Source organism: Phaseolus vulgaris, chromosome 6 (assembly GCF_000499845.2).
Source record: "Phaseolus vulgaris cultivar G19833 chromosome 6, P. vulgaris v2.0, whole genome shotgun sequence".
NCBI lineage: Eukaryota > Viridiplantae > Streptophyta > Magnoliopsida > Fabales > Fabaceae > Phaseolus > Phaseolus vulgaris.
The window spans coordinates 16,548,612-16,563,092 of NC_023754.2; the positions used below are offsets into that span (position 1 = coordinate 16,548,612).

The 14,481-nt window shown below is 35.3% G+C and overlaps 1 protein-coding gene across 1 annotated transcript; it reads right to left on the bottom strand.

Moving 5' to 3' along the window:
- Nucleotides 1-4,422: 4,422 nt before the first annotated feature.
- On the bottom strand, nucleotides 4,423-14,257 carry LOC137831365 (cellulose synthase-like protein E1). The gene is made up of 8 exons (XM_068639012.1): nucleotides 13,671-14,257; nucleotides 13,222-13,543; nucleotides 7,336-7,476; nucleotides 6,949-7,080; nucleotides 6,647-6,859; nucleotides 6,332-6,526; nucleotides 5,722-6,069; nucleotides 4,423-5,136 (listed from the first exon to the last, which is right to left on the bottom strand). The coding sequence occupies exons 1-8, from the start codon at nucleotides 13,934-13,936 to the stop codon at nucleotides 4,579-4,581; spliced, it is 2,175 nt and encodes a 724-aa protein (XP_068495113.1). The 5' UTR covers nucleotides 13,937-14,257; the 3' UTR covers nucleotides 4,423-4,578.
- Between the last annotated feature and the right edge of the window lie 224 nt (nucleotides 14,258-14,481).

The window sequence follows — 14,481 nt, forward strand, 5'->3', positions numbered from 1 at the left end:
CACTATAGAAATTATTTTAAATATGTTTAATTATTATAAAACAATGATAATAGGTGGAACAAAGTAGGGATGATAATGTAGAGCAGGTTATGTAGGCTGACCCGATGACCGCTACCAAAAAGCATGAGACGGGTTCACTAATCTAACTCGTTGATTCGCTTAGGTTCGTCCCGCATAACCTGAAGCATACATGGACCAACAATGGGGTGGGATAGTTTGACCTGCTGACCCGCATAAATATAAAAAAAAATTATTTTTTTAAATCAAAATCATACCACATTCATTCATTATTGTCATGTGACATTTATTTTATTTTAAAGAGTTTCTCTCTACAAATTACAAGTTAATAATGTAATAATCCACTAATTATGAGATTCTATGTTTATTTAATTAATTGCGTACAATAATTACGTATGTTGAAGCTCAACATTGTAGGAACTAATTGAAGAAAATAAGAAAAGACAAAAGGTTATAGCAACTGATTAAACGTAATTGCATAAAATTGCAAAACTGATCTTATTCATTTTGATTCACTCAATCATATATATATATATAATAATTACAATTACTGGAAGCTATAAACTAGGAATATTAACAGACCTGTAAATTGACCATTAATGCAATATAACGGTAAAATAGTTTAAGGGTAATAAAATCTGAATTAATAATAATAAAATCTGAATTAATAACCAACATCCTCCTTTAATTCTGATTTGGAACAATCTTCCCAATTTGAGTCATGATATTGTTTTTCTCAATCGCCATCAATTCTTCATTCATAGCCTTTTGCCATTTGGGGTGTTGAATGGCATTGACAAGTCTCACAGGTTCTGAATTAGCAAGAAAAGCAAAGTGAACCAAATCTCCATTGTCATCAACTTCATCATCAAGATTTACTTCGCAATCTTGAAGATGTACAGGTTATCGTTGCTACCTTCTTGGTCGCTCCATCATAGTTGCAATTGGAGTTGCAATTTCAGGTTGAATTACATCTTCAGGTTGAACTGCAGGTGCTTCAGAAGTGACTCCATCTTCCACATCATTATTCAAAACATAAATATATCGTTTTTTTGAATCCATTTCAGTTGCTGCATTCCATTGTCATTCCTCATCTTCGGCAAATGTAACATCACGACTGATAATCACTTTCTTTGTCATTGGATTGTACAATTTGTATCCCCTATGCTTATATCCAATGAAAATGGTCTTCACTGCCTTATCATCCAACTTTGATCTTGTCCTCATCCTTGCTTTTCAATACATAAATCTAGGTTTTCCTTGAAAAATCATCAATAAAGGTTAAAAACTACTTATTACCTCCAACTAATGATATGTTCATCGGGCCACAAACATCTGTATGAACAAGCTCCAAAGGAAATTTTGCACGCCAAGGCTCCTTAACAAATGGTATCCTGTGATTCTTTCCAAAAATGCAAGTCTCACACAATTGATCAGGGTGATGAATATGGGGTAAACCATTCACTAAATTTCTTTTGGAAAGATTTTCCAAACTCTGAAAATTTAAGTGCCCAAAGCGTAAATGCCATAACCACGATTCATTATTCACTATTGCATTCAAGCACTTGAAATCACCCATATGAATATCTACTGGAAACATGCGGTTTTTTGATAAAAAAGGATTTAAGAATCAAACTACCTTTTTTTATCAAAAATTGATAATTTATTTTCAACTATGTGCATCACATAACCCTTCTCGGCCAGTTGCCCCATACTCAACAAATTACTTTTCATATCAGGTACATAGAAAACATCATAGATGTAACTGTGATCACCATTCTTCAATGTGATAAGAATTCGCCCTTTTTCAGTCACCGGAACGAACCTGCCATCACCGAATTTCACTTTTGTGCGAAATGAGTCATCCAAATCTGCAAACAACTCCTTCTTACCACACATGTGATTTGTGCAACCTGTATCCAAATACCAAGTATGATTGTTTGGAGTTTCATTTGATGTGGCTGCCATTAGTACTGCATGATCCTCTTCATCTTGTTCATGATTACTGTCTTCTTGAGCACAATTGGCAGCATGATTATCACCTTTTGATCTGCACTCATTTGCATAATGGTCACCTTTATGGCAATTATAACACTCAACATTTGATTTATTATAAATGCCTCCTCGTCCTCCGCGTCCACGTTCACCACACCAAGAGTTATTTGAACTTGGATTGTGATTGGAACCAATGTTGTTTTGCTCAGCGCCTCCATGATTCTGGTCACCACGACCTTTACTACAATAAGTACCATGTTTATGATAGGATCTACCAATTGAGACTTGTGCTTGTAAAGCCTGTTCAATTGGTTTTTCAATTTTATTGTCATTCATCCGCTGCTCATGCGCTCGTAGGGAACCAGACCATAACCTTACTGTCATTTTTGAAATGTCATTGGCCTTTTCAATTGCGACAACAACATGTTCAAATCTGGGAGTTAAAGATCTCAAAATCTTTTCCACCTTTGCCTGCTCCGAATGTGTTTCACCATTGCTCTTCATCTTATTTGTCAAGGCAAGAACTTTGTTTATATAGACATCAATAGTCTCTCTGTGGTTTCCATCTGCAGCAATTCATATTGGCATCTTAGGGTTTAAAGACGCACCCTCTTGATCTTATCATCACCTTTATAATTGGTTGACAAAATTGTCCAAGCCTCACTAGCAGTTGTTGCTCCTTCTATCTGTTCAAACGTCTCGTCATTCATCCCTTGATGGATGAGATACAAAGCCTTATTGTCTTTTTTCTTTTGATCACGATGCGCTACTCGTTGCGCCTCAGTTGCATTACCAACTAATGCAGATACTCCACTCTCAACGACATCCCATAACTCATGATAATCAAACAAAACTCTCATTTGCACACACCACCGATTGTAATTTTTTCCATCAAGGATAGAGACTGATAATTGGGTAGAGTTCATGATAACAACCTAGCTCTTGATACCAGTTGTAGGAACTAATTGAAAGAAATAAGAAAAGACAAAAGGTTATAGCAACTGATTAAACGTAATTGCATAAAATTGCAAAACTGATCTTATTCATTTTGATTCACTCAATCATAAATATAATAATTACAATTACTTGGAAACTATAAACTAGGAAATACTAACAGGCCCGGTAAATTGACCATTAATGCAATATAATGGTAAAATAGTTTAAGGGTAATAAAATCTGAATTAATAACCAACAAACATTTGTTAGATAAACGTGTACCATATGAACACTATGGAAAAAAAACTTGGAAATTCAGTACAGGGAAAGGCATACCAAATAACTATGATATTTATCAGTGTGTATGGCTCTACAAAGATATATTTATAAATGGTTTTCAAGCGTAGTCTCAGGACAAACACCCGACTATAAATATTATAATTTGAATAACTTTGTTCACCATTTGTTCAGCATGAAAATAAACCCCTTAATTCATTTCAAGCATTCGAATGGAAATTTTTCTTAATTTTTTTCTTGTCCCCAACCCTCTATGTCTTAATATTTTTTAAGAAAATAAGAAACAATTATCTTAAATGATGTATATTTTCCTATTCCAATTATACAAAACAGGAAATAACCACAAAAATGAACTTAGTTCCTAAAAACAAACTTCCATGTGAATGAAAAACATTTTCAATATAATTTGTGAATGAAAAACATTTTCGATATTTGTTTTAAATTTTTTTTTAATACAACAATTCTATTAGAATTAGATTTAAGATTATATTTTTTAATACACAGTGTTCAATGATATTTATTTTGTTCCATAAATTATCAAGGGACTTAAATACGTGAGTAAATTCGAAAGCTAAAATTTACATTTTCAACGTCAAATAGGCTATTACTATTTTGTTTAACTATACTTTTCAAATCAACTACCTCTTTTTATTCTATAGAAGACAATAACAAGTAAACTTAAATTTCATTCTTTAAAGTCTCATTTTCTGAATTGGTGGTTGTTTTTAGAAAATTCTCAGAATTGGGAAAATACTACTGATTTTATTTATTTATTTTTGAACAATTTAAAAGGACTTGATTGGAAAATAACGCGTACATACCTAAGGTCACATCTAATTATTACAAAGGACAATCTAAAGGACAATCTGAACATATCTTATTTGTAATTATAGATTGATTGGTGGTAGTTGAAACAACCAAATAATTATCTAGAGAGGGGATTGACAATGTCAATTATTTGACACAATCATTAGAAATGAATGAATTACGTCTGAATCATATAGTACATTTAAAGTCTTTCCTGTAATGTAATAAAACATGTACCTTGAATCAGATCATGATTCTGAGTGGTCTGTGGCCTTGTTTTGAGTGCAAAAGGATTGAATTGTGATTTATGCCATCCACACTCGGAAAAAAATAAAATTATGTATTTTCTAACAGAATGACAAATACAAATAAAAAAGGTGAAATTATTCAGCACTTGAATAAAAAGCACAATAGTGTTGGTGAATTGTGATGATTAGGGTACACATTTTCTAAATTATTACACTAAAGAGTAGAACTTTGTAAAAATAAAGAACATTTAAACTAAAACTAAAAATGAAAAACATCTTAACTTGTAGAAATAAAGAGGAAACATGCAGATAGAGCTAATGCTGTGGATTTAGCTGCAACAGATATTGGTAATCTTCCCTTGTCTTTTCTTAGGAAGAGTCCTTGGTACACAGGTACATTGATCAGAACCAAAACCCCACTTAGTAGAACTTGCAATGTCATTGTATAAAAAATTCTGAGACCCTCTTGATTGATGAACACTTGCTTTAGGAGCATGCCAAGAAGGCAAAACAAATTGAGCAATGCAAGTGTTGCTAGCAAAGTGAGCATTGGGGATGAGTTTCCAAACTCCATGATTTCTTTCTCATATCGTTGGGAAACTTTTTCTTCAGCTACCTTTGCAGATACTATAAAGGTTGATTCTGAAAACCCAAAAAACTTGAAGATGGTATCAACAAAAGCAAAGAGATAAGAGGTTGTTCTCTTGTATAGGCATAACCGTAGGTCATTCCACCAACCCTTTACTGTGCCTCCTGACCACAAAAACTCCATCAGGCAGTAAGAGGAATCGCCAAGCATCACATATGCAAAAGGGATGAACCATGGACTTGACATCTGATGAATGCAGCAGGGTGGTAAAAGTTAGAAGTTTAGAAGTAGATACCAAACAATTGAAATCAAATCACATGTTTTATTTACTGTCTTCTTCCCTACTCCTTTAACTTAATTAAAGCACATAATTTTCGTACAACTCTTTAGGTGATTTTGGTGTTGTTTTTTTAACTTGGATTGGATCAGTATGTTGGTATAATGCAAACATTAAAAATCAACATTGCTCATGAAAGTGAAATTCTAATTCTGATTGAAAAACACTATAAAAAAAATACACGAGAGACTAATATAAGTTTTGTCTAATAAAAAGAAATTTCAGCAAAATCTTTTCAAGTAGAGGAAGAGACATACATTTTTTTGCAATGTGTCACCTTTAATTGGAGAGCAAATGGAAATAAGTAATTTCAATCTAAAATAGCTCCCAAGTGGTAAGAGTTGAAGCATTGAAGTCATTCAAATTTTGATACCATGTCAAAAACTAAAAACACAAACATTCACATGATTTTATCTAATAGCTTAAAAGAGAGATTCAGTCCTTCATGACAACCATACTTGTTTTGTGTTGCCAAGAATGTCTCACATTCATACCTGAGGAAACAAGGGAATGCCTTTGAGAAGATAGAGTGAAGGGATAATGCAGTAATATAGAGTTGGCCAGGAAAGAAACACCCATAGGTTATAGTAACAATATGCCATTTGGAGGCCTGGACTGATGAATCCATAAGCATACCAAGCAGGACTATGCTTAGAAAGAAAAATTTGAAAGCATCCTTCAGACCATCTCTTATGTTGAACTAGTGCTTGTGGCAGAGTGTTTGGAGCTACACCTAAGAAAGCTTTCCTTTGAGGATTATAGTACACTGATTTCCATCCTTTGCATTTAATAGACAATCCTGTCATAACATCCTCCAGTGAACAACCATATTGCAGTCCCATCTGTAATCAAATATTCATATAGCTTCAACAAATTAGCCACTACACTATTATAGATAACTTTTTTAATATTGTGAAAAAAAAAGCTATATATCTAAGTCATATAATCATAGATGGAAGATTAAAATTAAAAGTCAGTTACTGATTACATGACCAGTTAAAGAAATTACTTTCATTTATCTATTAAACTTGATCGTTTAAATATGACACAATCACTATCACAATAACAAGAGCTCAAGATATGGACAATGAGAAAAATTGTGACCTCTTTTCCCCATAAAGTGTTTTTCTCAAAGGTACAACTAGCAAGAGCCTTTGATTTTTCTTCCAGTTCATGCAAGCTTGCTTCTTTCTTGATTTGGTCATTGAACTTTCTTCCACACAGTATCTCTCTTCTGTGAAAGCAACCAGTTCCAATATACAAAGGCCCACCAAGTGAATCCATACCATGGAAATCCATCTTCACATGTTTAAAATTCAAACCATCACAAACTTTAATTAAGGTAATCTACATAGCAGAGTGCCTAATTAATGATGAACAACTTTGGTTTGATAAGAAAAAGATCATCAACTAATTTACCTCAAAAATTACTCGTAGAGAACCAGCATATAGATCATTCTTCGTGATATTCTCAAAACACTGTGGAGTCTGCACAAAAGCAATTTCATGGCCCTTATCTTCATCCATGAAGAAGCAAAGTGCATCCCTTAGAGATTGAGAATTGTTTGAGTACATGTCACAATCTACATTAAGGATAATATCCCCATTGCTAATCATTGATGACACTCTTATCTGCATTTAGGACCAGGAATACGTAAGAAAACCGATGATTAATTTCACAGCAACATGCACAAACCTTATCATAAATGCATACACAATACCAACGAATTCATGGCTCCAGCTTTGAAGTTATGTGCGACATGAGGTCTCTTCTCACGAGCCAAATATACTAATATGGGCATAACATTCCCATCTACATCTTTGGCACTCGAGTCCTTTCCATCAAGTAATATCTATACAGAAAATAATACATATTATATTAGGCATGAGTATAGCAGTAAAAAGAAAAAAAAAGATTAATATTCAAACATTAGTTTTAATATTAGAACATTAAGTAAAGTATCATGTTAGCCTCTATAAAGAAAAAATGAATATTACTTAATGAGACTAGTGTGGTACTTTATTGAAAAAAATATTGTTAAAATTATACATTAATCATCAGAATAGCTTGTTAATAAACCAAAAGTGCTTAGGAGAAAGTGTCTTACTTGAAGAATTGTGTCATGGTCTGTTCGAGAAGAGTATGAATCCCACTGAGAAAACCCTTTATGCTTTGAGTGTACTTCTTCTGGGACTCTACCCATATTGGCTGCATTTTCTATTCTACTTTCCATATCTTGGTACAATTTCTGCACTTTAATTACATACATTAATGATTCGTTTAATGGTAATTTTTTTGCATAGGACATGATTTTTTTAAAAATCTAAATCCTTAACTATTTCTTCAAGATTAATATATTATCATTATTTTTTTTAATAAAGATAAGTGACAATTACTAAACATAAAATGTGTATTCAATTATCTTAATCATTAAGGTAGTGAAAACAAAATTAATATAGTTAAAGTTTTTTTTAGAAAGATTGTTCTAAAAACCAAATATGTATTGATGTTAACATATTTATTTTTCCATTTTAAATTATTGGGCTTTGTTTGTTTGGCCCAACCTTCCTTTTCTGTTTCAGCTAAGTCTTAATCTTTCTCTTATATATACACCATGTATTTTACTCTATAATACACAAGTGAATAAAAGTTTATTTTATATTTAGTTTTCTCTACAATTAGGATTTATCAAAACCTTTTTTTTTTCTCCATTACGACTACGTGCGATTACGTTCGTTATATTAAAGCATCACATCAGGCAAGGAATATTCATCTTCATTTACTGTAATATGGTATCAGAGTCATTTCAAGCCTATCCTAGCGAGTGTTTGTGTTGGGCCTATCGTGCCACCCGCTATCGGGCCGCTATCGGATCACCCATAATATATAGTCCCACGCACGAGCTTCTATCTATCACTCTCGGCGTGAGGGGTGTGTTGGAGATCCCACATCGACTAGAGATGAGAGCCTTTCATAGTATATAAGTGGGTGCAGACCTCAACCTTATGAGCCGGTTTTATGGGGTTGAGTTAGGCTTAAAATCCACTTCGTAATAGGGTATCAGAGCTCTTCATCTTCGAATGAAGAGCTCTGCTGCGCTTCTCTCTAATTTTTATTTCCCTCTTTGTTGTTCTTGGTTATTTTTTTTTTCTTTCTTTAAAACCTTGTAGGCGATGGCTGATGAAATCCCCACACCGACTTCCTCTTCAAATGGAAACCCTACACCGATGACCCTTTTGGAACAGCCGATGAACAACTTTCTATACTTACACCCAAGCGAGAACCCTGCAACCTCGTTGGTGTCACCTGTTCTTGATTCAACAAACTACCATTCGTGGAGTCGGTCCTTCATCACTGCTCTTAGTGCCAAGAACAAAGTGGAATTCATACTTGGCTCACACCCATGCCCACAAAGGAATGATCCCACTTTCTCGTCTTGGACACGCTGTAACAACATGGTTGTCTCTTGGTTAGTACACTCTGTTTCAATCCCTATTAGGCAAAGCATTGTTTGGATGGACATAGCCTTTGACATCTGGAATGATTTAAAAGTTAGATATTCACAAGGGGATTTATCTCGCATTTCTGATTTGCAATTTGAGGCTATTTCTTTAAACCAGGGGATATGTCTGTCACAGAGTATTTTACAAAATTGCGTATTATTTGGGATGAATTAGAGAATTTTAGACCTAATCCTATGTGCACATGCCCAGTAAAATGTTCTTGTTCTGTCATTTCTATTATAAATCAAAGAAAGTGTGAGGATCGTGCTATGCAATTTTTAAGAGGATTAAATGATCAGTATAAAATATTTGTTCTCATGTTTTGCTCATGGATCCCATTCCTACCATATCCAAAAAAATTTCCTTGGTTGTTCAACAAGAGAGACAATTATCCACTGTTGTTCCTGCCCCTAGTCTTCATAGTCTTAACAGTAGTCGCACTACTACATGCAATTTTTGTGGTAAGTACGGTCATACTGAAGCTGTTTGTTTTCGAAAGGTGGGTTTTCCTTCTAATGATGTTAAAACCTCAAAGTTTTCTTCTACTAGAAAAATTTGCACTTTTTGTAACCGTCTTGGCCACACTGTCGACACCACTGTCGACACCTGTTATAAAAAACATGGGTTTCCTCCTGGCTACAAATCCATCAATAGGACATCCCAAGCCAACAATATGTTTACTACTAACCCTTCTTTTGAGTCTTTTTCTAAAGAGCAGGATGTAAAGGGGATTCAACTTACACCACAACAGTGTCAATTCCTGACCAACATTTTGCGTCAGCAAAACCTTGAGGATCCTGCCCCTCACGCTCAAATTAATCAAGTCAGAACCTTCTCGGCAGATAAAATCACCAATACCGAGCAATCTTCAACGGGTAAGTTTTTCTCTTCATTATCTGCTATAAAAGAATCTTGGCTTGTTGATTCTGGTGCCACTGATCATGTTTGCCACAATCTGAGCGCTTTTACTACTTGGACTAAAATCAAACCTGTCTTAATTAGTCTCCCAAATGGTCAAACTGTTTATGCCACATATTCTGGTTTAGTACATTTTTCGGCCAAGTTTTATTTGTCTGATGTGTTATATGTGCCTCATTTTCAATTAAACTTAATATCTGTTTCTAAACTCACACACCAACTTAAATGCACTTTAACTTTCACTTTAACTCACTGCATTATACAGGACAATCTCACCCAAGAGAGGATTGGTACAGTTGAAGCCACTGGTGGCTTGTACCCTGTCACTACCTTGCCTGCTTCTAATCGCTCTAAACCACATAATTTTGCTCCTCTTATTAATTGTAATATCACGGACAAAACATTGTGGCACTATAGACTGGGGCACCCTTCACATGAAAGATTACATGTCTTACGCAAACAATACCCTTTTATTACTATTGATACTCATCATGTATGTGACACTTGTAGTCGTGCAAAACAGAAGAAACTTCCTTTCACTTTAAGTACTACTGCTACCTCTGCTATTTTTGATCTTGTACACTTTGATATTTGGGGACCCTGTTCCATAACTTCTATGCAAGGTTTTCGTTATTTCTTAACTATTGTTGATGATTACTCGCGCTATACTTGGGTTATTTTGTTGCATAATAAATCTGAAGTGCGTCCGCACATCATTAACTTCACTCTTTTTGTTCAAAATCATTTTCAAACTAATATCAAAATGATTCGTACTGACAATGGTGTTGAGTTTGCTATGTCAAGTTTTTATGCTTCAAAGGGAATTATACATCAAACATCTTGTGTTGAAACACCACAACAAAATAGCATTGTGGAACGTAAACATCAACACATACTAAATGTAACCAGGGTCTTACTTTTTCAAGCAAATCTTCCTTCTATCTTTTGGGAATTTGCTGTAAATCATGTTGTTTTCTTAATAAATTCTATTCCTACTCCATTACTTAATAACATCACTCCTCATGAACAATTGTTTGGAAAACCGTATGACATTTCTTTTTTAAAAGTGTTTGATTGCCTATGCTATGCTAGTACCATTACTGCACATAGGAAGAAATTAGATGATAGATCTATCAAAGGTATTTTTCTTGGTTTCCCGCAAAATACAAAAGGTTATATTGTCTTAAATTTAAAGTTTCATCGCATAGAGATATCAAGACATGTAATCTTTCATGAAACCCATTTTCCATATAAATTGGACAGTGGCTTGCCTAGGGACCCCAACACTTTATCTCTCCCTATTTCTAACGCATATAATTCTGCTCTTGATTTTTTTTCTGATACTGCACCTCCTGCCGAGCCGTGTGCCTCTACTCCTGCACCTTCTGCCGAGCCGTGTGCCTTTACTCCTGCACCCAATACTGCCCCTCCACCAGCCTTATTATCCTCTGATTTTCCGGCAAATAATGTCTCTGCTCCTGCATCCAACACTGCACCTCCACCAGCATCATCACCTCCTGCACCTCCAGGAAGCACCTCACCCCAATTTCCAAGAAGATCAACTTGTCCTCACTGACAACCTGCCTATCTTGCCGATTTCCACACAGCAACCAACACTGTAAGTAGTCGATATCCTATTCATAATTACTTGTCTTACAATTCCTTATCTTCTAATTTTAGAAATATTATTTCCTCTATCAACTCTCATCCTGAACCTCGCACCTATACTGAAGCCTCCAAACATGCTTCTTGGCAATCTGCCATGCAAGCTGAGCTTCAAGCTCTTGCTGCTAACAATACTTGGCAACTTACCCCTCTCCCTCCAGGAAAGAAAACTATTGGTTGTAAATGGGTATATAAAATTAAATATCATTCTGATGGCACTGTTGAGCGCCACAAAGCTAGAGTTGTTGCCAAAGGGTTCACCCAACTTGAAGGACTTGATTTCTTAGACACTTTTGCACCTGTTGCTAAACTCACTACCGTCCGCCTTCTCCTTGCTGTTGCCACTACCAAAAATTGGGTTTTAAAACAACTTGATGTCAATAATGCCTTTCTTCACGGTGATCTCCATGAAGAGGTATACATGACCCCCCCACCTGGTCTCTCTCTTCCTTCTCCCCAGCATGTCTGCAAGCTTCAACGGTCTTTGTATGGTCTTCGTCAAGCTGGTCGTCAATGGTACGCAAAACTTTCTACTTTTCTTTTATCAAATAATTACTCTATCTCTGTTGCTGACCATTCTCTTTTTCTTAAATATAATAATGATAAACTCACTGTTATTCTTGTTTATGTTGATGACTTGCTCTTAACTGGTGATGACACGGAGAAAATCAATACAATTACTGCATCCCTCCACCATCACTTCAAGATAAAAAAATTTAGGTAATCTCACCTACTTTTTGGGACTGGAAATTGCTCGCAATAGTACTGGTCTTCATTTAAGTCAACGCAAGTATACTCTTGATCTCCTTCAAAAAACTGGCATGCTTGACTCTGCACCTGTGGCCACTCCTATGACTCACACCTCCCGTCTCTCTCCCGACCAAGGCTCACCTCTCGATGCTGATGCCACTTCCCAATACAGAAGACTCCTTGGACGTCTCATTTACTTAATCAACACGCGACCAGACATCACCTTCGCTGTTCACAATTTAAGCCAATTCATATCTGCACCCACAACTCATCATCAGCAAGCTGTCTCCCGTCTTTTGCGTTACCTCAAGGGCACCCCTGGTGAAGGACTATATTTTTCTCACACTAGTTCAGTTTTAGTGACTATGACTGGGCAACATGCCCTACCACACGCAAATCTGTCACTGGATATTCCATCTACTTAGGCGACTCCCTAATATCATGGAAATCAAAAAAGCAGCCAACTATCTCCCGCAGCTCCTCTCTGAAGCCGAGTATAGAGCACTTGCCACCACCACATGTGTCCTACCTCCTTCAGGATTTACATCTTCCTCTCTCCCAGCCTGCAAACCTATATTGTGACAACAAATCTGCCCTTCAAATAGCTTCCAATCAAGTTTTTCATGAACGAACCAAGCACATCGAAATTGATTGTCACCTAGTTCGTGAAAAACTTAACTCTGGTCTCCTCAAATTGCTGCCCATTACTTCTGCAATGCAAGTTGCTGACATATTCACCAAGCCCCTTGCTTCCGCACAGTTTTCTACTCTCAAATCCAAGCTGGGCCTGACAAATATCTACTCCCCAGCTTGAGGGGTGTTAACATATTTATTTTTCCATTTTAAATTATTGGGCTTTGTTTGTTTGACCCAACCTTCCTTTTCTGTTTCAGCTAGGTCTTAATCTTTCTCTTATATATACACCATGTATTTTACTCTATAATACACAAGTGAATAAAAGTTTATTTTATATTTAGTTTTCTCTACAATTAGGGTTTATCAAAACCTTTTTTTTTTCTCCATTACGACTACGTGCGATTACGTTCGTTATATTAAAGCATCACATCAGGCAAGGAATATTCATCTTCGTAATAATTGAAACAACTATTTAACAATGAAGATAAAATGAGCAAATAAAATAGCAGATAAGAAGTGACCTTGATGGTGACAAAGTCTGTGCCAGGAGCATTTGGAGGAGTGGATGAGACAATAGTTTTGAAATAAGCAGCTGGTGAGGTGGGGTCGACCTTGAATTTCCTGCAGAATGGAAGCCATTGTTTGGCAAAGATGGAAGCCTCTAAGAGAGCATAGAAGGTAATATCTGATGCAGCATCATCTGAAAGATACACACTCAGTTTCTCTGTTGGATAATCATAAGCCATAACTGATAGCACTGTGTTAATAACCATCACTGCTGGCTCAATTCCTGGATCTGCTGTACACACAAAGATGTCCACCTTTGGTAGCACCTTCTCATATCTGTTTCAAAATCATACACTCATGTCATGAAGTTTGGATCTGTTTTGATAGTAGAGAAGTGAAAAAAGGTGCAGAAGAAGTGAGTGAATGAATGAAAGAAGAAAGTGATAAGATGAGTGCATGGTACCTTTGAGATAGTCTATGTCTGAAAGGTTGTCTGAAGAGAGGGTTCCATCTGAAGGGGTGTCTGAGGAGCCAGTAAAGACCAAACCATAGTTCAGCACAAAGCAAACCAATCCAACCCCATTTCCCATCTTCTCTTGGTATATGACTCACTCTGAAAACCCAGATGAAGCAAATCCCCACAAACAATGACAAAGAAAACACCTTGTAAAACAACCTTCCTTTGGCTCTCTTTGTCTCAAACAATGGTGCACACTTCTCCTCTGCCATATCTTCTGCTACTTTCTTCTCTCTACTTTACTAATTCTTCTACTATTTATATACAATACATAACACTCTGTTATGGTGAACAGTTAAAGTAATTCTTCTACTATTTATGTACAATACATAACAGTGTTATGGTGAACAGTAGTGGTTGAGATTTAAATGATAACAAAGTTTGGTCCAAGAAAGATAACAAAAAAATCACTGATGACCATTTTTATGAATATTTCTTCTTTAATTTTCTCCTATAGTTAACACCCTTACTTGTCTACTTTTTGTCATTAATACTTTTTTTTGGCTTAATCTTGTATATTTCTACTTTTTGATGTTTCTAATATAACATAATCTGGACCTATTAAAGGAAAAAGGCTACTGACAATGACATATTTGAGATTTTTAAATTTTAGATATAAATTAGATTTATCTATATGTACTTAACTCTTAAAATTTTAGACAAATGTAATTTTTCATTCAAAATTGAAAAGTCAAACATTTTATTCCCTCAAACATTAAAATCTTTATTAAGATGTTATTAATTAATGAAAATAGTT

Excerpts from the sequence above, each read along its gene's own strand:
- LOC137831365 (XM_068639012.1), bottom strand. The coding sequence starts at position 13,936 with ATGGCAGAGGAGAAGTGTGCACCATTGTTTGAGACAAAGAGAGCCAAA. Across the intron at positions 7,477-13,221 it reads CAGACTTTGTCACCATCAAG|AAATTGTACCAAGATATGGA; the intron begins GTCACTTCTTAT and ends ATTAAAGTGCAG. Across the intron at positions 6,860-6,948 it reads CTGGAGCCATGAATTCGTTG|ATAAGAGTGTCATCAATGAT; the intron begins GTATTGTGTATG and ends TCCTAAATGCAG.